At 37.2% G+C, this 26,638-nt stretch overlaps 1 protein-coding gene across 32 annotated transcripts in view; it reads left to right on the top strand.

Annotated features, from left to right (window-relative positions):
- ZMYND11 (zinc finger MYND-type containing 11) overlaps positions 1-26,638 on the top strand; it is a 128,825-nt gene that overhangs the window by 61,894 nt on the left and 40,293 nt on the right. For 10 of the 32 annotated variants that reach the window (XM_070056008.1, XM_008249358.3, XM_051835904.2 and 7 more), the window contains 3 exons: positions 2,532-2,691; positions 13,273-13,317; positions 15,984-16,145. In XM_070056008.1, the coding sequence (XP_069912109.1) occupies positions 2,532-2,691; positions 13,273-13,317; positions 15,984-16,145 (367 nt within the window). Of the gene's footprint in view, positions 1-2,531; positions 2,692-12,385; positions 12,554-12,643; positions 12,855-13,272; positions 13,318-15,983; positions 16,146-26,638 lie in introns of those variants that run through there. The other 22 variants (XM_070056009.1, XM_051835906.2, XM_051835905.2 and 19 more) reach the window with 8 other exon arrangements.

The raw sequence follows: 26,638 nt of genomic DNA, 5'->3' as shown, positions 1-26,638 counted from the left end.
ATCATTGTGGCAGTTTTGTTATCTTTACCAATGTTCCTTGGGCCTTTTGAAGGTACTTTGAATTTACAATAAATCAACTAGCCCTGTCTTACTAGTTAGATCTTCTATATCTACTTACTTTTTTTGCCTCACAGATTTATTTGTGAACTGAGATGAGGAAATTAAAATCTCATAATTCTGTATTTGTCCCTTATTTCTTATAGTTTTAACATTATACACATGCCCCATTTGTAAATATTTTTCCGAGAGAGACAGGGAGACAGAGTTCTTGCATCTGCTAGTTTATTCCACAGAGGCCTTCAATAGCCAGTACTGGACATCTCAGAAGCCCATAGCTAGGAGCCAGAAACTCAATCTTGGTCTCTCATGTGAGTGGCACAGACTCAAGTACTTTAGCCGTTTTATATATATATATTTTCAATCCAGTCTTAATCCCTGCTTCATTTAGATTGTATTTGTCTTTGCCCGTGATTCTCAATCTGAGTTATTCTTTATATTTTTTTATTTGTTGAGTTTAGCCGTTTTGTGTTTATTTAAGAAGACAAACATAATTGTTTTTGGCCTTCTCATATTTAATATGTTCTCTATTTTTCCTTCTTCTTCTTTTTTTTTTTTTTTTTTTTTTAGAAAGATTTGTTTATTTGTTTGAAAGGCAGAGTTAGAGGGAGAGATGGAGATCTTCCACCCCCTGGTTCACTCCCTACAAGGCCACAGTGAAGGCAGGAGTCTGGAATTCCATCTGGGTCTCCCATAAGTGTGGCAGAGCTAAAAATCCTCAGGCTGTCCTCTGATGCCCATCCAGATGCATTAGCAAGAAGCATCAGAAGTGTAGCAACCAGGACTTGAATTGGTGTGCATATGTGGTGCAGGTTGCAGGCGATGGCTTAAGCCACGGTGCTACAATGCCCGGCCCTTAGATTTTCTTTTGTTATGTTTCATTGTATAATGTGTTTTATATGAATTTTTTTCAGATAATTTGGAAACATTTTCGTTTTAAGGATTATATGATAAATAAGTAGTATGCTTAATTCTAATATAGTTTTTAAAATTAGGTTTGTACTGTGAACAGTAATGAAATTAGCACATTTTTCTTTTATCCATCTTCTTTCTCCACTTTCCGATCTGTAATCGATTATTTTTGTGAGTTCTGACCTTTACATATGAAAATATATTTACATATGAAAATATATTTCCTAAACAGAAAAAGGTATCTTCCATGTACTGAAAACACAAATGCTTATTACTAGTGCTTTGATTGGGATTTATTCTGAAAATTCATCTTCTGAGTTTATCAGGACTTTCGATGCTGGCATTTTGTATTTTCAGAATTATTTGTTGTGTTGATACTTGAGTGATAGACTAATGGGATCTCAAATTCTTTATCCTACTTTATTTCCTTGAAGACTTGATGAAACTTGTTTTCTGGAGAAGTCTAATATGTCTCATTTAACTCACAATATGTTTTCATCTGGGTATCTTTTTTAAGATTTATTTATTTAATTGAGAGGCAGAGTTACAGAGAAAAAGAGGGAGAGACAGAGAGAAAGGCTGGTTCATTCTCCAAAATGCCTTGATGGCCAGAGCTGGGCCCATCTGAATGAAGCCAGGAGCTGCTTCTGGTTCTCCTATGTGGGTGCCGGGGCACAACACTTGGGCCATCTTCTGCTTTCCCAGGTCATCAGCAAGTAGCTAGATTGGAAGTGGAACAGCCAGGACTTGAACCAGCACCTGTTTGGGATGCCAGCGCTGCAGATGGATGCTTACCCTACTACAGCACAGTGCTGGTCCCCTTTTTCTCTGTATCTTAAGAGCTTTTGGAAGCCTAGTAGTTGGAGATATCAGTGTTGAGGTTTGTAGGGAGGGGAATTGAAAATGACCAAAATTCAACTGTATTTATAATGCTTCTTTTATGGTAACAGGAGTTAAATGTAATTGATGAATACAAGAATCTCTACTGTTGTTCTCTGTGATCCATGGTATGTTTGAAATATTTCATTTTGTCCCTTGGAAACATAAAAGAAACCATATCTTTTGGTGACTCAGTCCAAAGTATATTTTGTTAAAATGTACTTTTTTGCCTTGCTGACCAGAGCATGTGTCCATTTTTCCTTATGCTCATATGGTGAAAAACACTTAGGTAGTTCTTTTTCTCTGGTGTCATTTTCTTAAGTTTTGAGTAAAAGTATTAGAAAAAAATTTTGTGATTCTGAGATTCTATGTTTGGGGGTTACAGAATTCTAATTTTAGAACCTGAAGAATAGAAGTTGGTGGTAATACCTCCAGACACTAAAACTCAGTGGAATGGTTGAAATCTTTTAAGTGATTTGTGTTTGCTGGTTTGGGACTGACTGTTTTTGAACAAATATTACTCTATGTAGAATAGAATTTAGGTTTGAAATATAATTGGAACAGTTAAGTATTCAGAACTTTCATTAATAAAAATCATAATAAAACAAATTACCCCCTTTTTCTTATTAATTTCCATTTTCAGCACTAAGGAATTTATAAATTCGTTTTTCCTCTATATTCAGGTATATGTCTCGAGTCCACGGTATGCATCCAAAAGAGACCACCCGTCAGCTGAGCTTAGCTGTGAAAGATGGTCTTATTGTCGAAACTCTAACAGTGGGCTGCAAAGGTTCAAAAGCTGGTATTGAGCAAGAAGGATATTGGTTGCCAGGAGATGAGATTGTAAGTATGTTTCATTTGATTAATTTAGAGATGCAGCGTCAGTTATTTTCATTATTTTAGATACAACCTGTAGGAAAATCATTTTAAGAAATGTAGCTATTTCATTTTAGTGTTTTTAGCAACATTAAGGCTCTAAATCGATAAGATGGATAATTTCTTTACTGGTTCTTTAGGAGATAACTTCTATAAAGTGCTTACTTATTTTGCCTGTATTACCTTAAATCTAAAAAATAAGCAATAACTCTTTTTATATACACACTATTAATGACATTCCTAAGTGTTTTATTTAGTAAATACTAGTTTAAAAATGGTTCAGTTCAGGTTAATGTTAATGTCATCTAGATGACTGAAAGGGATACATTGTCTTTTTAAAGTAATAGTCACACTTCGGGTTGGATGGCATAAGATCCTACAGCCATATTTCAGTAGGAATTTTCCGACAGGTTTCGCAGATCCCAAATGTCAGATTCCCCTGGACAATGTTTTCATTGATGAAGGATTGCTGCAAGTGTTATGCACTGGAACAGAAATCAAACAGGAAAAACAGAAGGTTAATTATATTTTTAACCTGGTTCTTTGTTTGACTCTTTTTTTAATAATTATTTATTTATTAGAAAGAGTTAACACAGAGAGGGAGCCACACACACACACACACACACACACACGGAGGGGAGGCGGTTTTCCACCTGCTGTTTCATTCCCCATGTGGCTACAATAGCCAGGGCTGGGTTAAGCTGAAGCCAGAAGCCAGGAGCTTTTTCCATTTCTCCTGTGTGAGTGGCAGGAGCTCAAATACTTGGGCCATTCTGCGACTTTTCCCAGGCCATGAGCAGGGAGCTGGATTGGAAGTGCAGAACTGGGGCTCTGAACTGGCCCCCATATGGGATGCTGGTGTTACAGATGGCAGCGTTACTCACTATACTGCAATGCTAGCCCCTGAGTTTTCTTTAAATAGAGATGTCTTTTGCTTTTCTTTCAGTATATCTTTACACTCAGAGGCACATATAGAAGTACCTTTTTTCTTAGGTACAAATTGGTCTCATGTAGTATTTCAGTCCTGCTACCTTATTTTATCGATATTTTAGTATCTTGATTAACAAGTCTAAATTTTACAAAGGAGCATCATTTAAGATGTTAACTTTTAGTATAGCATATGTTAAAATTTTTTTCATTTTGAAAAGAATGGATTTAACTATAGGGTCTTTTGAGAGTGTTTTATCATGAATTCTCTAAAACCTAAAATTATAAAAATAACAATCTTAAAACTGGTTCTTTGCAGAATAATTTACTCAAAACTTTGAATTTACTTCCTTTGCGGTCCTAGAGTAGATGAGTCCATAAACATACTAAGCTGTCTGAGAGCAGTAAATTAACCAGCACCGTTTCTGTGGGGAGCTGTTTCACAGAAGCAGCTATGATGTTATATACCTAGAAAACTTGTTCAATTAGAAGTTTGTTTATTTGAGAGGAGGAGAGAGAGAGAGAGAGAGCTCCCACATGATGGTTGACTCCCTCCATGCCATGCCCACAGTTACTGGGGCTGGGCCAGGGCCGAAAGTGGTACCTGGAAACATAGTCCAGGCTTCCCACATGGATGGGACTCAGTCATTTGAGTGGTCATTGCACCCTCCCAGGGTCTGCACTGATGGGATGTTGGAGTCAGAAGCCAGCTGGGAATCAAACCTAGTTGTCGGATGTGGATGTCTTCAGCACTAGGCTAACTACCCACCTCAGGTTGTTCAGTTTTAACACTGTTTTTGTCAGTTTATTCTATCTTCAGAGCTTCAAGAAGGAATTCACACTTTCCACAAACAGAAAATATGGGAGGAAAAATTTTGCTTTCACTGATATCACCTGGTTTGTGCACTGGAAGCATTCTTTTTTTTTTTTCTTTTTTTTTCTTTTTTTTTTTTTTTACAGGCAGAGTAGACAGTGAGAGAGAGAGACAGAGAGAAAGGTCTTCCTTTTGCCGTTGGTTCACCCTCCAATGGCCGCCGTGGCTGACGCACTGTGGCCGGCGCACCGCGCTGATCCGATGGCAGGAGCCAGGTGCTTTTCCTGGTCTCCCATGGGGTGCAGGGCCCAAGCACCTGGGCCATCCTCCACTGCACTCCCGGGCCACAGCAGAGAGCTGGCCTGGAAGAGGGGCAACCGGGACAGAATCCGGCGCCCCGACCGGGACTGGAACCCGGTGTGCCGGCACCACAAGGCGGAGGATTAGCCTAGTGAGCCGCGGCGCCGGCCCTGGAAGCATTCTTAAAAAGTTAAGTGACAGTGTTTACATCAGAAGCATTTTTCTGATGAGTTTCCTTACAGAAAGTTTGTAAAGCTGTGTTTCCAGTGAAGAAACTGGTTGTCAAGACATAGTAAAAATAGTGTCAAATGATTTAAATTTATCTGAATCAGACATTTAAAGGACAGGCATTAGTATCTGCTAGCACATTATATACTCAAAAGAATCAAGATCATAAAAAAATTTTGTATCCCAAAACACTTAGAAACTTACAGATTTAGTAAAGAATATTATACAGAGAATTTCTAAGATTATATAATAACAAAACAGGTACAGTTTAATTTACAGGAGCTTGGCTTGTGAGTCATGTGTACACTTTTTCATAAAAGTGATTTTATTTCCCTTTTTAGGTTTGTGATTTTCCATGTTTTCTTCCTCATTAAATTGTAGTTTGTTTGTTTAATTTAACAAGCAGTTAATTAGCTTAAATGTTCCCCAATGCATTAGGTGATACATTCTGTTTTTTTATTTTTGATGTCCATATGGCATATATTTTTAGAATCATCCATTTCTTTTTTTTTAATTTGGATTTCTTTATATATATATATATATATATATATATAGTTGGAAGTCAAACACCAGAATATAGGTTCTGATTGGTTCTTTTTTTTTTTTTTCAAGATATATTTTATTTATTTGAAAGACAGAGTTACAGGGAGAAACAAAGAGAGAAAGAGAGAGAGAAATATTCCACCTGCAGGTTTACTCTCCAGATGGGCTGCAACAGCTGGGCTGGCCAGGCCAGTGCCAGGAGCTTCATCCATGTCCCCGAACATGGATGTGTCGCTCCCCCTCTTCGTGGAGGAACGACACAGGACCCTGCGCTGTTCTTTCTGTCTGCTCGGCCCTCCCCGGGTTTGCTGCTGGTTCTTCCCGGGTTGGCTACCGACCCTTCCACCTCCGTGGAAGGGCGGTTCCCCCTGCCACATTCCCCACTTCCGCAGGGGAGCGGCACACCGCTGGCCGGCTCTCTCGGGGGCTGCACAGCTGTTCCTCTTAGATGTTCCTGGTTCATGCCGTCTCTCTCCTCCTTTATAGTCCTCTTCCGCCAATCCCAACTCGGCTGCCCACACGCCGAGTACGCTGCTCTCCTCCAATCAGGAGCAGGATCAGCTCCTGGAGGTCATCACTCAAGTTGGCAAGAGGCAGCTGCGTAGAAGCTGTTTTCTCCTCTCCCAGCGCCATATTGTGGGAGAGCAGATGCATAGAATAAGTCTTAATTCCAGTAACTTAGTCTAGTCCGGGTTGCTCCCCACATGGATGCAGAGGCCCAAGCACTTGGGCCATCCTCAGCTGTTTTCCCAGGCCATCAGCAGGGAGCTGGATCAGAGTGGAGGAGCCTGGACACAAAAAGGCACTCATGGGATGCTAGCATCATTGGTGGTGGCTTAAATGTCTGTGCCACAGCACCATGATTGGTTCTTATTCAAAAACATGTTTTATACCAAACATGCATATATCCTATAAATGAAAGTAAATATCAAAATTGTGTCTAAGTTACAAAATAAATAAATGCTTAGAAATCAGAGGTAACAGTGTATAGAATGATTAGGTTCTAATATAGTAAACAAGGATTTCCATTCCATTTGAAGCATTTTATTTTACTGACCTTAAGGAAATTTCTTAGCCTCTTTAGTAGTCAGCTGTAATATGGGCATATTAATATCTGTTTTATTTGATTGTTTTAAGGAACATCATATAAAACATATAGCTCATGTACTCAACAAATTTTTTGACAAGTGAACTAATATGCTTAATGGTGATCTATTACACATCAAGGTGCCTGAACTTAATAATAGGGTATTGTACATTTCAAACTAACCAGAAGAATGGTTTTTAAAAGTTCTTACCTCAGAGAAAAGATAAGTGAGGTGATGGATTTTTAATTAGCCTGACTTAATCATTCTACGGTATATACATGTATGCATCACTTTGTACCCTATAAATATGTATAATTATTATTTGTCAATTAAAAGAATAATAAAACTTTAAGAAATGTTTAAAACAAGACAAATTCTTGAAATATAGTGTAGTAGAAACACAAGTTTCTTACTAACTGTGTGAACAATACAGTTACCAGCATCTTTTTACTTTTCAACCTATGTCCTCAAAGACATTGCCTATAAAGACATTTTCCTTTAAAGCACTGGATTGTTGTATAAAGTAATGAGATTAACCATATGTCTGTTTCATTACCTTAAATGGTATACCACCTGGCTATTCAGTGGCTGTCTACCTGCTACTGTTTTCCAGGCTTAATAATACTCTTGAGAGCCGGCGCCGTGGCTCAATAGGCTAATCCTCCACCTTGCGGCGCCGGCACACCGGGTTCTAGTCCCTGTTGGGGCGCCGGATTCTGTCCCGGTCGCCCCTCTTCCAGGCCAGCTCTCTGCTATGGCCAGGGAGTGCAGTGGAGGATGGCCCAGGTGCTTGGGCCCTGCACCCCATGGGAGACCAGGAAAAGCACCTGGCTCCTGGCTCCTGCCAGGATCAGCGCGGTGCGCCGGCTGCAGCGGCGGCCATTGGAGGGTGAACCAACGGCAAAAGGAAGACCTTTCTCTCTGTCTCTCTCTCTCACTGTCCACTCTGCCTGTCAAAAAAAAAAAAAAAAAAAAAAAAAATAATACTCTTGAAGGATGTAAATTAACTATATCCCTCTTGGCATAGTACAGACATCTTACACTGGCTGCTTTTGTGAATGTGTATTAACTGTATGGCCTGTGCATGCAGGCTATGGCTTAATGGTGGTGCAGATTGTGAACTGAACAACTTAGGAAGCACCATTCACATCAGAGACATTAGATATTTTATTTAACAGCTCTCAAGCGAACAGTTGTAAAGTGTCTTAGTTTAATAAAGTAAGTATATAGTAAGAGTGTCTGGTCACCTTATTTACTCAAAGGTATTTTGTGACTAGTGACTGCCAGCATTTGGTTTGAGACCCCTCCTTTATAGTTTGAGCACCTTGTATATAGTGTGAATTACTTCAGTGTCTTTAAAAACTTGAGATTTTCAGTTGAAAGATGTATGTTATTGTTTACCTGATTGCCTTTCAGACTTAGAGTCAGTTAAGGAAAAAAAAGCAAGTGTGTGTCTGTTGTGTGTGTGTGTATGTGTGTGGGTGTATTTGTATATATACATATGTATGTATATATAGGTCCTTGAAAAGGAAAAGTCTAGAATGTTTTTAGTTACTTGTTACAGTGCTTATATATATTTATTTATTTATTTAAATAATTCAAAGGTACTGGTATTCTTTATAGTCAGTTTTCTCATTTAAGTAGGCAGTATATCTCTTTTCCTTCTATTACTTCTTAAAATAGTATAGCCTCACAATAGGGGGAAAAGTTACTTTTCTTGATAAGCCCTGCAAGTTATATCTCACGAGATATTTTGTGCTAGCAAAGATACTGTGGTCTACTTATCTTAATTTCCACAGTTATGTTGTAAAATAAAAGGTACACAAGAATATAGTTTACTTTAAAAAAGAGTTTTTTGGTATTGTATTTTAATTTCACATCTGCTACTTTTTGTCCAATGACTGTCCTTGAAATAATTGAAAAATAAGCATATTTGGGGTATTTTTAATAAATAGAGCAATCATATATTGAAATCTTAACTGTAGTAGATGAGGATATAATTATATGTAATCTGTCTATGAAGAAACCTGTATAAGGCAAAGGCACTGGCCACCATGATACTGAGATTTTTTTATACTAAACTAGAATGATTTTTGGACTTTCTATAAAAAAGATTTACTTATTTATTTGAAAAAGTTGCAGAGAGACAGAGAGAGAAAGATGTTCCACCTGCTAGTTCTGTCTGCAGATGGCTGCAATGGCCAGGGCTGGACCAGGCTAAAACCAGGAGCCAGGTGATTCATTCAGGTCTCCCACATGGGTTGCAAGGGCCCAAACACTTGGGCCATCTTCTACTGCTTTTCCCAGGCCATTAACATGGAGCTGGATTGGAAGCGAGGCAGCGGGAACACAAACCAGCACCCACATGGGATGCGGGCATCATAGGCCACAGCTTTACTGGCTGTATCACAATGTCGGCCGCAATTTTTAGACATTTTGTGATGCTGATTTCAACTACCATTGTAACCCCTTTGTGAGTGATAATTCATGTGGAAAAGCTGTGGTAAAATTAATTATTAACATCTTCAAGGTAATTTCTTTTTTAAAATTTTTATGTATTTTCACTTGAGAGGCCGAAAGATAACAGAGATCATCTGCTTTGTTCATTCTTCAAATGCCTGCAATGACCCTGGTCTGAGCCAGACTGAAGCTGGGAGCTGGGAGCTGGGAACTCAGTCCAGGTCTCCCACAGGGGTTACAGGAACCCAGCTATTTGAGTCATCGCTACTGCCTCACAGAGTATGCATTAACAGGAAGCTGGGCGGGGGGGGGGGGGGGGGGGTTGACCTAGTGGTTAAGATATCTAGAGTGCCTGGAATCTTGTAGCCACCAAGAGCTCCTGACTCAAGCTTCTGGCTGATGTGAGCCCTGGGAGGCAGTGATGATAGTCGAAGTAATTGAGTTCCTGCTACTCATGTGGGAGATTTGAATTGAGATCTGGGATCTGGCTTTTGTCTTGGCCAGTCCTGGCCATGGTGAGCATTTTGGGAATGAACCAGAGAATGGGAGCTCTCTCTTATCTGTCAAAAGAAAAGAAGAAGAGATGGGGAAAAAAAAAAAAAAAAGCTGGTTTCGGGGGTAAAGCTGGTACTCTGATAGGAAATGTAGCATTCCCAAATGACATTTTTTTTAAAGATTTATTTATTTATTTGAAAGTCAAAGTTAAACAGAGAGAGGAGAGACAGAGAGGTCTGAAGCCAGGAGCTTCTTCCGGGTCTCCCACGTGGGTGCAGGGGCCCAAGGACTTGGGCCGTCTTCTACTGCTTTCCCAGGCCATAGCAAAAAGCTAGATTGGAAGTGGAGCAGCCTGGACTTGAACTGGCACCCATATGGGATGCCAGCACTGCAGGTGGTGCCTTTACATGCTATGCCACAGTGCTGGCCCTCCAAATGACATCTTAACTGCTAGGCCAAATAACCCCAGTGATATTTTACATGTGTCTATATGAGATGGGAGAATGAAAAAAAGTAATAAAGTCAGGCCACTCCAATTTAAAATGGTTTGCTTCAATATTAATGAATAAACAAGGGAAAAATATTTGTACCAATCAGTTTTTTGAATGGCAAACTTATTTAACCCTGGGGACCACTCTCGTAAATTGTTTATGATCATCAGATTTGCTTGGCATGACAGTAACATTCACTCATAGAGCCCAAATAATTTATCTAAAAGTGGTTTTCATATGATGTTGGTTAAAGGTCATTAGGCCAGGAACAGAGTAAAATTGTGTGATTTCTGACCATTTAGTTGTTTGTTTCATAATTTTTTTTAATTCTATATGTTCCCAAGGGCTCATTATTTGCTTGCTCTAAAGAAATATACATAGATAGCTGTATTCAGTCCATATTTTTAATTAATTTATTTATTTCAAAGACTGAATTATAGAGAGGCAGAGACAGAGAGAGAGGTCTTCCATCTGCTGGTTCACTTTCCAGATGGCTGCAAAGGCCGGAGCTATGCCGGTCTGAAGCCAAGAGCCTGGTGCTTCTTCTGGGTCTCCTATGTGGGTGCACAGGTCCAAGCACTTGGGCTTATCTTCTACTGCTTTCCCTGGTCTTAGCAGAGAGCTTGATCAGAACTGGAGCAGCCGGGACTCGAACTGGTTTCCATATGGGATGCCAGCACTTCAGGCAGTGTCTTTACCTGCTACACCATGGCGCCGGCCCCATATTTCTTCACAGCTCTTTTTCTCCTTTATTCTCAGAACATGAAAATCATATTTTTTGGGCAAACTATTGCCATTTGCTAGGTAGAGTTAAGTTTGATATTTAGTAGCTTTTCTTTAAGTAAATAGAAGTTTATCTTTTATAGGTTAAATTCTTGACTAGTAAGGTACTTACCAGGTCTTGCCCTGACATCCTGCTTTGAGTCTTTTCTTTTTATATAATGTGGTTTGTACTGCCTTAAGAGCAGGATTTTATATTACTTTTAAATAGGCCTAAGAGATACCTTTTAAATGAAAGGGTAGAATTCTATATTTATTACTTCATGTCATTTAAATTTTTGATACCTTTTAGAAAAGTATTATTAATGAAAATATATACTTTGTGGTTTCTTAAAGATAATGACATATTATCGATAACTGGTCTTGGATCCTAATTTACAGATGAACAAAATAGATACTTTCTTCCCTGTCATCTTCTGCTTCTCCCTACTCAAAACGTCCAGTGTAAAAGAAGTTGTGGGTTGTATTTCTTGAAATTTAGCTAAGTTCTCATCTTTTAGATAATATTGGAATTTGTAGCCTTATTCTTCAGAAATCATACCATAAACAGCCATGGCAAGAAGTTGCTTACTTACTGCTCAAGAAATCATTAAGATAGCCCTCATTAAATTCAGATGAGCTTAACTCTTCCAGTCCTCTTTCATAAATATTGCATAGTAGAGTAACAAGATTTTAAAGTTTAGATCTTTACCTTTTACCTTTTTCTTGTAATTGTAGTTGTCAAGTTAATGAGCCAGATGTTTTAAATACCTTAGTGTAAAACTTGATGCCGTTTGAATATGGTTGATAGTTTTAAATGTGAAATATATTTGGTTCTATTTATGTTAATTCTATACAGAAGTACACATTCCTTCCAAATGTCCATTCTCTGTTTCAGTTACAAAAATATAATAATTTATTTGCTAAGTAAAGTATCTGTGATTATTACTAGTTAGAAACCAAATATATTATATAGTTTTATGTACATTTCAACTGTACTATTGTCAATTCAGAAATTATTCTTCAGTTTAATAATTTCCATTGTACTCAATAGAATATTTTTGGATCATACTATCCTATTGTACTCTTCTCACTGATTGTGTGTGTATGTGTGTGTGTATGTGTGTGAATTCTCTTCTTTTTTCCTTTCTTCTGTGTAAATTCTGTTTCACTGGGCAATGTAGTCATATTTTTGTTGTAAAAGGAAATAAAATTTAAAATTACTGGAATTATGACACTATCAAATTCTTACCTTTGATTAACTGAATCGTTAGCAGAATTATACTAAGCTTAGAAGTATAGAGAATTTTATATTCTGTTTACATTAAAATATTATACTGGTAGTGTAATGGTTATCTGTTCCTTAAGTGAAAATAGGAAGTTACTTTAAAAGTTAAAATTGCTGTTGAATTATTGGTGGGGGAAATTGTGATTTGGAACACTTTGTTCCAAGAGTTCTTCCAGGCACCTCTGTTGCTGCCTAACTGCACAACTCTCTTTTTGTGCTTCATTTTTGCCTCTAAATTAACCTTCATAATATTTCTTGATTTATACAGCTTACAGAAATGTGAAAGTGAAATGTGGTGATGAATTTTAATGTGCCTGGAAAATAAATGCACATACATATATAAGCATGCTATATCATTTTGTGACTTGATCAGTTCCTGTTTTTTGCACTATTCTTAACACTCACTAACACTTCCTGAGCGCGCATGTTGTGCCAGGTACTCATCTAAGTATTATATACATATTAATTCATTTGATTCTTATAAAAACCCTATAAACTAGGTACTATCATTCTGTTCATTTTACAGATAGAAAATGACACACAGAGAAGCTAAGCATTCTGCCCAAGATTACACAGCCGTGAGTGCCGGAGCCAAGATTTGAACCAGTATGGCTCCAGAGTCTTAACCAAATGCTATATGGATGACAGAGACTTAGATCAATAGGCTGCTGCTAGATGGTGGAATTTTTTCTACTAGGTTCTGAGGACAGCCTGTATAAATTTCACACTATGGTGAGGTATTGAGTTCACCACACTTGCATTCATCACAACAAGTTTTAAAAGATCTAATGTGAACTAGTTTCAGATCAGTAAGACATATTTATGGTATTGTACAAATTTATAATGACACCAAATTTGCCTGTTAGTAAAATATTTTTCTTCTGTTATCATAGGTTTCACATAAGTTCTGGGGGCAAATTTTCTCTGTGTCCATTTGTAGCTTTTGTGTTAGTGTGAAAAGTTTCTTTTGTAACAGGTAATAAGTAAGTTTGCATGTTAATGATTAGCACATTGATAGATTATCAGTTAATGTCTTCAAAATAGTATAAGTCATATAGCAAATGAAATGTGAAATCCCTTTAGCTCTGTGTATTGCCTGATATTGAGCAAAGTTGTAGTAGAGAGACCAAGATTATTTTGTTTTTATTTTGAAAGGCCTACAGTATGCAGCCTTTCTCCCGGACAGCAACCCCAAACAAGGTGAACTAATTTTGCACTATGTTATTTTACTTTAATTCTGCTGAATTTTTTGGGCTTTTTTTTTTTTTTTGGTTTGTTTGTTTTTCAGTATTATAATTCTATCTTACTTTTAGGCTAGCTTAGTGCATTCTTGCTAGAATTGTTTGTTAAAACTATACTATCTTTATATTGCTTCTGGTTTTGAATTTTGTGCTAGTAGATTTGCTTTTTAAAATGCTTTCTGGTTTTGAAGTAGCAGTTTACATATGCAGTTAATCAGGCTGTAATAGATTAGCTGATTACATTTGGTAAAATCCAGTATAAATGTAAATGTAGCTAATTGGCATACATATTAAATATTAGTCAAAAGTACTATATAATGGGTTTTGTTTTTAATAGGAAAAGTTGTAGACAACTGGGCCAATGGTAAACTTGCCTATATCATTTATATCTCAGAATAACATTCCTGGATTCAGAATGTAGTGATTTCGAGCTTGACTTTTGCATGTTTTCTATTTTCTGAACAGCTGTTGCCATGAATAAAAGAATGAACAGCACTTCTTTTCCTAGCCCTACTTTTATATTGGATAATGGAGATAGTTATATGCCATTATATAAACATTTAGCCAAGTTTTTCTCAACTTTTATATTATTTGAATTACACTTTCTTTTCTATAATTGCTTTGAAAAATAGACCTAGAATTAAACACATAGTCAAAGGCAAATCATTTTCATCTTCATTTCATGGATGGATGGGGGTAGGGTAGGGGTAGGGTTAGGGGTATGGTAGGGATGGAAAGATGTAGGGAGTAGCATGGAGAGGCTGAAGATATGTTCTTACCTCTCTTTCTTAATAAACTTGCTAACTACCATCACACAGTGGAGCATCACATGAAGGTGAATTAATGTAAAAATTTCAAGTGATAAAAGATGGCAGTTTCTATTGTTAATGAATAGATAGAAGCCACTAAAATCCTTAAGATGATTCTAAATAGCTTTGAAGAAAATATCCTGTAATTTTTTTAAACTTGGAGTTCTGTTCATTAAATATGGAACAGGTGTCATATCCTTTGAAATGTAATTTATGCTGGAACATTTTGGTTAAAAAATTAAAATAACTAAAATATAACATATATGAACTATCTGAAGTAGATGGACCAATGACTGAATGTAGCCAAGCACCACACATATCGTGTCTATATGGTGCCACTGTGCCAAACTTTTTGAATAGATTTTTTTCTGTGTACAATCAGTTTTGTGTAAAATCATTGTTTTATGATGACAGTCTAAGTGATATTTTTCCACCAAAGTGAGTTTGCAGAGTATGTACATGTGTAGCAAATGACTAAAAAATGGTCATGTCTTTTCCCCTATTACTTTGGTCAATAAAAGACCACCAATTTCTTAATAAAAAGGAAAGCAGAAAGTTTATGTTTTCCAGGATTTACTGCTGTGCTTTTGCCATGACTCTGGATGTGGGTTAGAAGATGTGAATTTTGAAACCTTAGTGAAACCCTTCCTTTTTGAAGGAGTTAATAGTGGCACAGTTAAGCAATACATTTGAACCTCATTTCTAAAGAAGTTACTGCTTACTCAAGTGAGTGTTATAAAAAAGCGTTTATTAGGAGAATATTTTCATCAGAGAAAGTGAAAAATCTTCACCCTGGAACAGGGTGGATGATTTACAAAAAAGGATCCTGATGGCAAGGCCCATGTTTAGAATGCAGAATCCTCACTGGAGCACAGGTTTGGGAATACAGGATCCCACAGGATCCCTACAACCTATGGGTTTTATCTTTGTTCTTTTGGTTAACATATCTATAAAGGAAGGTTGAAATTCAATCCATCACTCTTTATGTAACTGTGCTTTAATAAAAGCTGAGTGATGTTTCTAAAGAACTAGTTCTAAACTAAGAGAACTTCTACCAATCTTCTTGTTTATACTTGAATAGTATGGGCTGTACAAAAAATGTGTTATAAATAAGAACATGTTGAGGAACACCTGTGTACCTGTCTTCATGTTCTTTTTAACTTTTAGGAACAGCTACAATCAGGAAATAAACCTACTTCCCTTCCCCCATGGTTATCTCCTTTGAACAGTGTGATTCAACCTTTAGTTTCACATTTTCAGTTTGTTTCCAAATTAAACAGACTGAATATTTGGCCTATCAGAACATGGACATTTTGACTGATGGTTATTTTCAATAAAGCATCCAATACCATGCATGAGAAGATAAGAATCAGTGAGCATCACCATTTATTCTGCTCCCATAGGTGCCATGTACCTATAGTATTTTTAAAAACTATGACAAAAGAAAGGTTTGTTTACTTGAAATATTAAGCTATAGGTTGGTTTGGGGTGCTCAATTTACTGGAAAAATTATTTCTTAGATTATATTTCAAAGTGAAAGATAATATTAGAACTGCAGTAGGCTTTGGACTTACTTCATTTTGGATTGGTTTTGCTATCAGATCACCTTAAAGATTTTCTGAATTAATACTGTTTAGGAAAGAATTTAAAATTTAAAGAAATCAATCTGTAGTTGTTTTCCCTCTTGTTTTAACACAGGAAATGTCTAAAATTGTTTATAATGCCTAACTTCTGATGGAGTTTAGTTTCAATTTTGTTCTTAGTCATTGCAGATACTGACAAACTGTCATACGAAATTATTTTGTATTTTTTGTAGGACTGGGAAACAGAAAATCATGACTGGTATTGTTTTGAATGCCATTTGCCTGGAGAGGTGTTGATATGTGACCTGTGTTTTCGTGTGTATCATTCCAAGTGTTTGTCTGATGAGTTCAGGCTTAGAGACAGCAGTAGTCACTGGCAGTGCCCAGTTTGCAGGGTGAGTACCTATGAGCTTTCATGTGCTGGTCAGAGGGTTTATCTTAATTAATAGCTTCACAAAGATATCCCAGGTGGTCTTGCCAGGTGAATGGATAAATTACTGGAGGGTGGGGGTTATCTGCTGAAATGGTGAATGAACACAGAGCACTCATAAATGGATATCACAGAACACATTCCATATTTCAGGATGTGGATTCTAGAAAGTTTTAATTGTATAAATATATATCCTCTTCCCTACTTCATACCTGCCTCTGGAATGTGTGACTGCTTTAATGGATAGCCTCTGGAAGTCAGAAATAATATGCCACACTAAGATTTGTTCAATAAGTACTTTATAATGTATTGCACAATTTATGCCATTCAGAAAACACGATTAGCAAAAGGCACAGTGTTGGAAACATTTTTATCTATTTTCCATTTTATATACAAGGAATGTTGCCTTTATTTTGTCATATCATGAGTTAGTTTATTATTTGGTTATACTTTATTTGGTGGGTTGGGGGATGGGACAGTTGTGTATAAAGAATCATGATTACTTTATTTAAAGCAAAATGAGTTTGTCCAGTAGATAAAATAGGTACTTTCTACAGTTGTTTTTCTTCATTTACCCCACTGAAGAATATACTTGCTGTGATTGTTGGATGCAGAATGTGGTGTGTCTGTGTGTATATGAGTGATGTGCAATGAATAAATGCTACATTGCATATGGCATTGAAGGAATTATTTGAATGCAACCTCTACTGTTTTGTAGTTGATATTATCAACTTCCTTATTTGGAGCCAAGCAAGTTGTCCAAATTACTTATGAGTTTAGTTTGTGAAAATGTTTTAAAGAACTTGAGAAATTTAAATATTCATTTAGTGTTCCAGAAAAATTTTGTATTCGTAATTATTCCCTTCTTTGGCATCAAAAATTTTCTGCTAGAATGATAAGCAAAATACAGGATACATTGTAGTCCCTTATTAATTTCACTTTGTATCATCTAAGTATACTTAATCTTTCCAACAGTACTGTACATATTTAATAGGCAGGCAGAAAACAGTTGGAGTAGTGTTTAAAAAATGGTTAATGATTATATCAGTAAAATTTGTAAATGTCAGTTAAGCAGTGATAAATCCCCAAGTCTAGATATATTAATATGAAGCCCAAAGTTGTAGGTCTCTATCTATAAGTGCTGTCTGAGTACTCATAATTGTGAGCAAATGAGCTCTATTAATATTCATATTTTATTCTCTTGTGTATTTGGTTTGTGTATTTTAGAGCAAATACATATCTCTTCTGGTATAATTTACACTAAGAGAAGTAAAAAAGTGAGATATTAAGTACAAAATTAGTAGGTACTAGAAATGTAAAAGAGAAAAAAGCAGCAGTGTCATTGATTGAATTAGGGTTTGTAATATGGACACAGATATTAGGAAATGCAATTCTAGGCATACTTGTGTCTTTATAGTGATAGCTTTTTCTTTTTTTTAAATTTTATTTATTTATTTGAGAGGTAGTTACAGACAGAGAGAGGGAGAGACAGAGAAAAAGGTCTTCCTTCCATTGGTTCACTCTCCAGATGACTGCAATGGCCAGAGCTTTGCTGATCTGAAGCCAGGAGCTGGGTGCTTTTTCCTTGTCTCCTATGCCAGTGCAGGGACCCAAGCATTTGGGCCATCTTCTACTGCTTTTCCTGGCCATAGCAGAGAGCTGAATGGAAGAAGAGCATCCAGGACTAGAACTGGCACCTATATGGAATGCCAGCACCGTAGGTGGAGTTAGATTAATCCACTGCGGCATGGTGCCAGGCCCTAGCCATAGCTTTTCCATATTAGGATTTAAGTCTTATTTACATAATAAAAAATTTTCAAGCAGGATTTTTGAGGGTAATTTAAACTTCATTGTAGGTATTTCATATTTTTTATCAAGAATGTAAGTTGTACAATTACACTTTTAACAAAAATGTGCAATACTTTTTTATTAGAATATTCTGTCAAGTTGTCTGATTCCAGATTTTTATTTGGTATACTGTTTACTTATTGGATGAAATTTTAAAAATATTTTCCATTTGTTACCGGCTCACCAGAAACATGATCACCTTATCCTTTTTTTCTCCCTCTTCATTGGCTTTCTTTTTACCTTGTTAACCTAAATTTTAAATATAATATAAATATATAATTATGCTTATTTAAATGATGCTGTAAGTCAGTACAAAATCTTAAATAATGCATCTGTCTTATGGTCTGTGAGATACTCTGTGGTAAGGCTCACAAAACCTATTTTCTTGCAAAGTACAGGAAGTTTTATCTTTTTCTTAAAAACTTCCAAAAGAATAATTACTTCTTTGTTAGACACATTCTATTGTCTTAATGGTTAGGTTCAAAAAAAGTAAGTGCTAAAATTTTCTTTACTCAGAGAAAGGGTGATAACCTTGAAATTCTAGTGGAGTTTTATATCTTTAAGGAAAAGTTTTAGGTCCATTTTTTTTTTAAGATTTATTTATTTATTTGAAAGTGAGAGTTACACAGAGAGAAGAGAGGCAGAGAGAGAGAGAGAGAGAGAGGGAGGTCTTCCATCCGGTGGTTCACTCCCCAGTTGGCCAAAATGGCCAGAACTGCGCCAATCTGGAGCCAGGAGCTTGTTCCAGGTCTCCCACATGAGTGCAGGGGCCCAAGGACTTGGGCCATCTTGTACTGCCTTCCCAGGCCATAGCAGAGAGCTGGATCGGAAGTGGAACCAGCGCCCATATGGGATGCCAGCACTTCAGGCCAGGGCATTAACCCACTGCACCACTGAGCCACAGCGCCGGCCCCAGGTCCATTTATTTCCTAAAACAAGGTGACAAAACTTTGAGTAAAGTTGTTTTTAATAATCTAAGAGGAGTGACTGATCAGATATAAAAATTACTTAGAGTATATAGATGAAAGCTGAAGAACTATGGTTCTAAATCAGCATAACTTTACTTTTTTTTTTTTTTTTTTTTAACAGGCAGAGTGGACAGTGAGAGAGAGAGACAGAGAGAAAGGTCTTCCTTTGCCATTGGTTCACCCTCCAGTGGCCACTGCAGCCGGTGCACTGCGCTGATCCGATGGCAGGAGCCAGGTACTTATCCTGGTCTCGCATGGGGTGCAGGGCCCAAGCACTTGGGCCATCCTCCACTGCACTCCCTGGCCACAGCAGAGAGATGGCCTGGAAGAGGGGCAACCGGGACAGAATCCAGTGCCCCGACTGGGACTAGAACCCCGTGTGCCGGCGCCGCAAGGCAGAGGATTAGCCTAGTGAGCCGTGGCGCCAGCCCTAAATCAGCATAACTTTCTACTCAGTGTTCTTTTGCTTTTAAATTAATGTTTGCAAAGAATTAACTAGATATACCAGTAAAGAATTTTTCAGGTAAGATGCCAGAGCCAAATTTTGAAAATATAAGTAAAAGTAGTAGTTGAAAGATAGTCCTTACCACCTAACATTGAAGATTAAAGTAGGCCATTTCTAATATTTTGTAGTGTTCAGAAAACTATTCATTCTTATACAAATTCTTTGCCTTGCACTGTTCAGTTTCTGAGAATAATTTAATTCATTTCACACAGATTATCCAATATATCTGATTATTTGTGAAATATCTTGAAAGTGCTAATAGGCATTTTTCTAATTAAATATAATTTTACCAATTTTTATATCAAGAATCCTATATATTGCAACTCATTTACTGATATGCAGACTAATAAAAATGAGAATCTTTGCCTCTTAAAAGGAAGAATTCTTATAACTCTAAGGATATTTCTTCAGAATGTCTGCCTTTTTTTAAAATGGAAACTTTTACATTATGGACACAGTAGTAGATTGCTATTGAAAAATAGCTTGCAAATATATTAAGAGTTTGCTTTGAAAAAACTTTGAATAATATCCTTTCATATTCTTGTTATTGAGAGCTCTCATTAATTTAAATAGAGAAGTGATTTAAAAAATAAACATTCCTCTGTAAAACAATGAAATAATGGAGAAGAGTATAAAAAATTCTCAGAAATCCTACACACAGTAGGTAAATATTTAGATTTTTCCTTTTGTATATGTGTTTGTATCAACTTTATCTGTGTCTCTATAGTTTTACATACATTATTATTTGTAGCTATTTTGCTTCCACTTAATAAGTGTCCCAGATATCTTGTTTATATTATAATGTTAAGATTTCGTTTTTATTTGAAAAGCAGAGTTGCAGAGAGAGGTGGAAATTGAGAGCATGAGCATCCATCCACTTGTTGGACTCCCCAGATGGCCTCAACAGCCAGAACTGGACCAGACCAAAGCCAGGAACCAGGAGCTTCTTCCAGATTTCCCTCCTGGGTGGGACTTGGGCCATCTTCTGCTTACCCAGGTGCATTAGTAGGGAGCTGGATAGGAAGTAGAGCAGCTGGGACTCAAACTGGTGCCCATTTAGGATGCCAGTGGCATAGGCGGAGACATAACCTGCAGTGCCAGCAGATAATACAGCTCCCATATTAAAATTTAACAGGGTAGGCCATAATTTAAACAAATGCCCTTGATGCACATTTGTATCATTTCTACTATTTGCTGAAAATCTCTGTCATAAATGATGTTTGTATTCATATGTCAACAATCATCCTCCAGGGCCAGAGCTCTGGCATTCCTGTGGTGTTGGCATCCCATTATGGGTGCCAGTTCATGCCCTGGCTGCTCCTCTTCTGATCCAGTTCTCTGCTATGGTCTGGAAAAGCAGCAGAGGGTGGCCCCTGTTCTTTGGTCCCTGCACCCACGTGGGAGAGCTAGAAGAAGCTCCTGGCTCCTGCCTTCAGAAAGGCCCATCTCCGGCCATTATGCCATTTGGGGAGCAAACAATTGGGTGGAAGACCTTTCCCTTTGTCTTTCCCTCTCTCTGTCTGTAACTCTACCTCCCAAATAAATAAATGAAATCTTAAAAAAATACAAAAATCATCTTTCATTTTGAACATCTGAGGAAGAGTCTTACTGTTACTTATCCACATGACTGAAGTTTGTTTTTTTAATTTATTTGAAGCTTATTTTCCTGTGTTAAGCATGCGTTTTCCCACAAAAATTACAAAATCATACCCTTTTGAAAAATCACTTACACAGCTTTATTTATAGAAACAATCTTTTTTTTTTTTTTTTTAATTTGACAGAGTTATAGACAGTGAGAGAGAGAGAGAGAGAGAAAGTCTTCCTTCCATTGGTTCACTTCCAAAATGGCAGCTACTGCCAGCGCTGCGCTGAGTGAAGCCAGGAACCAGGTGCTTCTTCCTGGTCTCCCATGTGGGTACAAGGACCCAGACACTTGGGCCATCCTCCACTGCCCTCCTGGGCCACAGCAGAGAGCTAGACTGGAAGAGGAGCATCAGATGGGACTAGAATCCAGCGCCCATATGGGATGCCGGCACCACAGGCAGAGGATTAACCAAGTGAGCCACAGCAGCAGCCCCGAAAGGAACAATCTTTAAAACACAGATAGCATCCATCATTTTTTTAAAAGAAAGACAATTTGTATATATCTGTAATTCTATCTTACCATCTTTTGCAGGAGAAGTTCACTTGAAGTTGAATTGTAAAAATTAAAGCATAGGATGCACATTTAAATTTTTGATAAAATCTGCAAACTGGCCTTTAGAAGATTATACCCATCTATGCCAACAGCATGTGAAAATTTTTCTCTACAGCATTGATAGGATGAAATTTTGTTTCATTTTATTTTACTTCAGTTTCCAAATTACACATTTTGTTCTTTGGTATCCTGGTTAGAATCAAGCCTGTGTGTGTGCATATATGCTCTGTGCATGTGTGTATGTGTGTGTGTAGGTATGTATGTGGGTTTGTGTGTATGAGCTCATATGTGTACTGCATACTTGCTGATCTAAAAGCATGACAGTGACACTGTGATATTGTTTGAGTTATAGCTAGTAGAAAAAAAAAACTTAATACAATTGAAAGCAAAGTGGTCTGTCATAAGACACCTCAGGACCACCTGCTAGGGTGGCATCGCATTGCCTTTCAGTGCAATGCTGTGTAAGGTTCTTTTCGTAGTGTTAGAAATGATTGTGCATTTTCAAGTATCAGACACTGCCACATGTGTCTGTTGAGCCCTTGAATGTGGCTTGTGAACTGAGGAACTGAATTTCAGTGTCCCACCTTCAGCTTGTAGCTACAGTGTTAGTACAGTTTTAGATCATTCATACTCTAATACCTACCCTACTCCAAGGTAAACATCTTTTGCTATAAAATGTTGACCTTATGAGGGTGGTATTGCACGTGTCTCCCTGACAAGCTGTGGTTGTGTTTTGGGAGAATTCTGAAACAGTTGTTCCCTCAAGCCCTTTCTCTCCCTAATGTACACAGCAGATTGTGTAACAAGCACTGGTCTGCATAGGTTAGTGCTTGTTATATCTGACAGCATTGCAATTGTTCAGAATCTAAAACCTTGTAAAAAAGTTAACTTAATGTGGACAAGTACATAGCAAAACAAGTGAAGTATAGATTTACAGACAAAATAATTGATACTTTCCAGGTTAGCAATTTGGAGATATAGTTTGAAAGTAGATCCCTGTTTTGTCCATCCTCATTTAATATGTACATGCTCTTCACATAAATGAATTTGATTTTCGTAACTTATATGAGTTACAGATTCATGTTATTGTTCCCATTTAAATTCAGATAAATAAAGGTTTTATATATGTAAGTTTTATATGTGTCATTGGGATGTAGCCTTTATGGGTGCTAGATGGTCTAAGATGAACTTCACAGTGTGGTTGATAGTATGTGAGTCATAATATATAAAGTGAGTAAATGGGAACACTGCGTGATCTACTTTTTTCACCACATTTGAGCCTCTCAAATGCAACAGTGCTCCACTAGAATCTCTTTTAAAATTTTGTTTTCTTTTAAAATTTTGTAATTTTATATTACTGTTCTTTATATCATACAACAAACTTTGAATCACTTTAGATGCCATTTATGAGATAGTTATTGTGTGCAAAGATCAATTTAAGTCACAAAAGAAAAAGTAACTTATTCAAGCTAATAGATAGGGACAAGTATTCAGTGTCTTTAAAAACTAGAAAATTTTCATCCCCCAGGAATATTTCAGGTTGCATTTTTCTCTTGTTAAGGCTAACAAATTTTAAAACTTTTGTTAATGCACAAATACAATGATGAATTAATTTAGCACACTAATAAACTGCAAAATCATAAGAAAATGTAGATAAAAAATAAGGAAGAATCAGTGTGAGAGAATTTTATTAATAGCTTCAAAATACTCTGATTATACATCTAACCTAAGAATACTCCCAGATTTGTGGCACTTGACTATCTGGCTCCTGTTCTTGACTCTTATGTATCTGCTATTCTGAGGAATAGAGCTGCTTAGCAGTACTTACACACTGATAGGACCTGTTCCTAAAATTTCCCTATTATAGCTTCTTTTAAAAATATTTCAAGTGAAGATACATATTTTGCAGGAAACAATACTTTAAATTAGATGTATAGAAAACATTACAACTGAACTTTTAAAGTTGGATGTTAAGCCTCATGTACCTTTTTTTCACATGGATTATAGTTTACACATTAGGCAGATATTAAAAATGAGGGAACTTAACTAGTTTACTAAAACTTACCATTAGGAGTCTGTCTAGACTTCTATCAGTTTAGTACCTACTGGCTTATCAGTGTTGACTTAGTTCAGAGTAAGTTATGTTTGAGGCATTTACACTGTGACTTTTTTTTTTTAAGATTTTTTTTAAAGGTCTTTTTAAAGATTTATGTATTTGAGAGGCTGAGTTACAGAGGGAGAGACAAATAGGTCTTCCATCTTCTGGTTCACTCCCAAAATGGCTGCAGCGGCCTGAGCTGGGCTGATCTGAAGCCAGGAACCAGGAGCTTCTTCTGGGTCTCCCACATGGGTGCAGGGGCCCATAGATAGGAAGATAGGGGCTGAGTATGAGCCCCTCTAAGCAAAGAACAACTGTATACCTGCCTTTGTTACTAAAGCAAATGTAAAAGCTACCTTCAGAAAGGACTTGGGCCATCTGCTGCTGCTTTTCCAGGTCATAGCAGGGAGCTAGATCAGAAGAGGAGCAGCAGGGAACCAAACCAATACCCATATGGGATGCTGGCGCTGTGGGTGGAGGCTTAGGCTACTACACCACACCACTGGCCCCTACACTGTGACTTTTTGTTTTTGACGAAGCTAAAGAAAAAAAATGTGATGAAGGCTATCTCTGAAACTATAGATGGATGTTTACTTCTGAATTCAGTTTCATGCTTTTGGATGTAAGCAGTATACTTTTTTTTATTGCAAAGGTAGAAAAAATGTTCACTTAATGTTTAGAATGAAATGGTACCAAAATATTAAATGAAAATTGGTTGAATATAAATTCCTTCATTATATATCTACTATGGAACTACTATGAATGCTGTTGCTTTCTGGTCTGTCTTCTTTTGTTAATGTGGGAAGTTTGTTAATATTCTCACCCCAAACTAAATACCTTTGCTTTCAATATACATATTAACAAATCTAGAATGATTTTCTAATCACTTCTAATCATAATTTCTAGGTGATTTTCTAATGAAATAAAAGTATAAGCTGTTCTTTTTTTAAATGGTGGCCATATGTAATATTGAAGTCAGTAATGAACATTAAAAATTTTATATTTTTAAACAGCTTTATAATTTATTTAAGTTCTCTAATCAAAGAGAAAATTAATTTTAAGAATTTCTGTCTAAACCAGATGCTTTTTTTTTTTAATTTGACAGCTAGAGTTATAGACAGTGAGAGAGAGAGAGAAAGGTCTTCCTTCCGTTCGTTCACTTCCCAAATGACTGCTCTGGCTGGCGCTACATCGATCCAAAACCAGGAGCCAGGTGCTTCCTCCTGGTCTCCCATGTGGGTGTAGGGACCCAAGCACTTGGGCCATCCTCCACTGCCCTCCCGGGCCACAGCAGTGAGCTGGACTGGAAGAGGAGCATCTGGGACTTGAACCCGGCACCCATGTGGGATGCCGGCACCACAGGCAGAGGATTAACCAAGTGACCCAAGGCTCCAGCCCCACTAGCTGCTTTTATAAAGCAGCTTTGTTGTTCATTACAAGCTGAACCGGAGGAAAACGTAATGGAAACATTGATAAAGCCAGATGATTTTTAAAAACTGGATATAGGTTCTAAGATTATAAACTACTATGTAGTGTTATCTAATCTCTATAAATTCCTTTTATCCCACCTAAGCAATAAATAAAAAGTTCATCTGTTTACTATATTGCCTTTCCATTATGAATTTAAGAATATGATGGTTAAAAAAAAGGGAGGGCCCAGATATGGGCATGAAATCTTTTCGGTTTTGGGTAGCAATGTATTTTGTCTTAGTGATATATTTTCTGGTGACTTATTTAGAATCTTAATTGAAATTTATCTTTTATCTCCAAGGGCATGAGATGTAAGAAGTCCAGTTGATTCCTTTATCAGGATGATCACAACTTAATTTACATAACAGGAAGTTTATTAGTGTTTCCAGTATTGAATTGAACATATGAACTAAGTACAGTTTCCTCCTGTTGTCTCTATAATGCAAAATGCACGAGTGAGGATTTGAAGGAGTCAGAGGTAGATAGGAAGATAGGGGCTGAGTATGAGCCCTTCTATGCAAAGAACAACTGTATGCCTGCCCTTGTTACTAAAGCAAACATAGAAGCTACTTTCAAAAAGCAATGGAAATTCTACACATTCTGCCTCTGCCTTTTCCATCTTTTTCTTGAAAGATTTGTACAGGATGGGGAAAGAGCCTTAGGTACAAATCTTGTGTTTCATAGAATTTTTCTGACTTCCTCTTTTATTCCCAAATCTGACGGCCAAGTCACAAAGGGGCCTGAAGTTACCTCCAAAAGTGCATTAATGCTGAATAATAAAATTTCTGACATGTATGACTCCTTTATCTCTGTAGCTTAATATTATTTTGGCAATTTCTTAGTGAATGTGTGACCAAAGTGGATTTTAAAATACTGATGTTTTTATAATTGTAGTCTGTTTTGTGACTGTAAAATTACTTTAAAAACCTGTTTCAATAGTTGTTAATTTATGTTAGACTGGATGCTGCACAGCTGCTCATATCACCTCATTGTTTCCCACTTTTTGAAGATTATTTATTTATTTGAAAGAGTTGAAGAGAGAGAGAGAGAGAGAGATATCGAAATCTTCCATCCACTGGTTCTCTCCCCCAGTAGCGACAACGGTCAGAGGTGAGCCAGGCCAAAGCCAGAAGCCAGGAGCCTCAAGCCTCATCTGGGTCTCCCATGTGCGTGCAGGGGCCCACGCACTTGGGCCATCTTCTGCTGCTTTCCCAGCCACATTAGCAGGGAGCTGGATTGGAAGTAAAGCAACCAGCACCCATACATATGAGATGCCAATGCTGCAGATGGTGGCTTAACCCACTGTGCCACAGTGCTGGCCCTGCCATCTGATTTCTTATCTCAGTTAATACTTAACATTCCTTGGAGATGA

The sequence above is a fragment of the Oryctolagus cuniculus genome, chromosome 13 (genome assembly GCF_964237555.1).
Source record: "Oryctolagus cuniculus chromosome 13, mOryCun1.1, whole genome shotgun sequence".
Taxonomy (NCBI): domain Eukaryota; kingdom Metazoa; phylum Chordata; class Mammalia; order Lagomorpha; family Leporidae; genus Oryctolagus; species Oryctolagus cuniculus.
The sequence above is the reverse complement of the archived record's forward strand: the minus strand, read 5'-3'. Positions and strand labels throughout refer to the sequence as shown.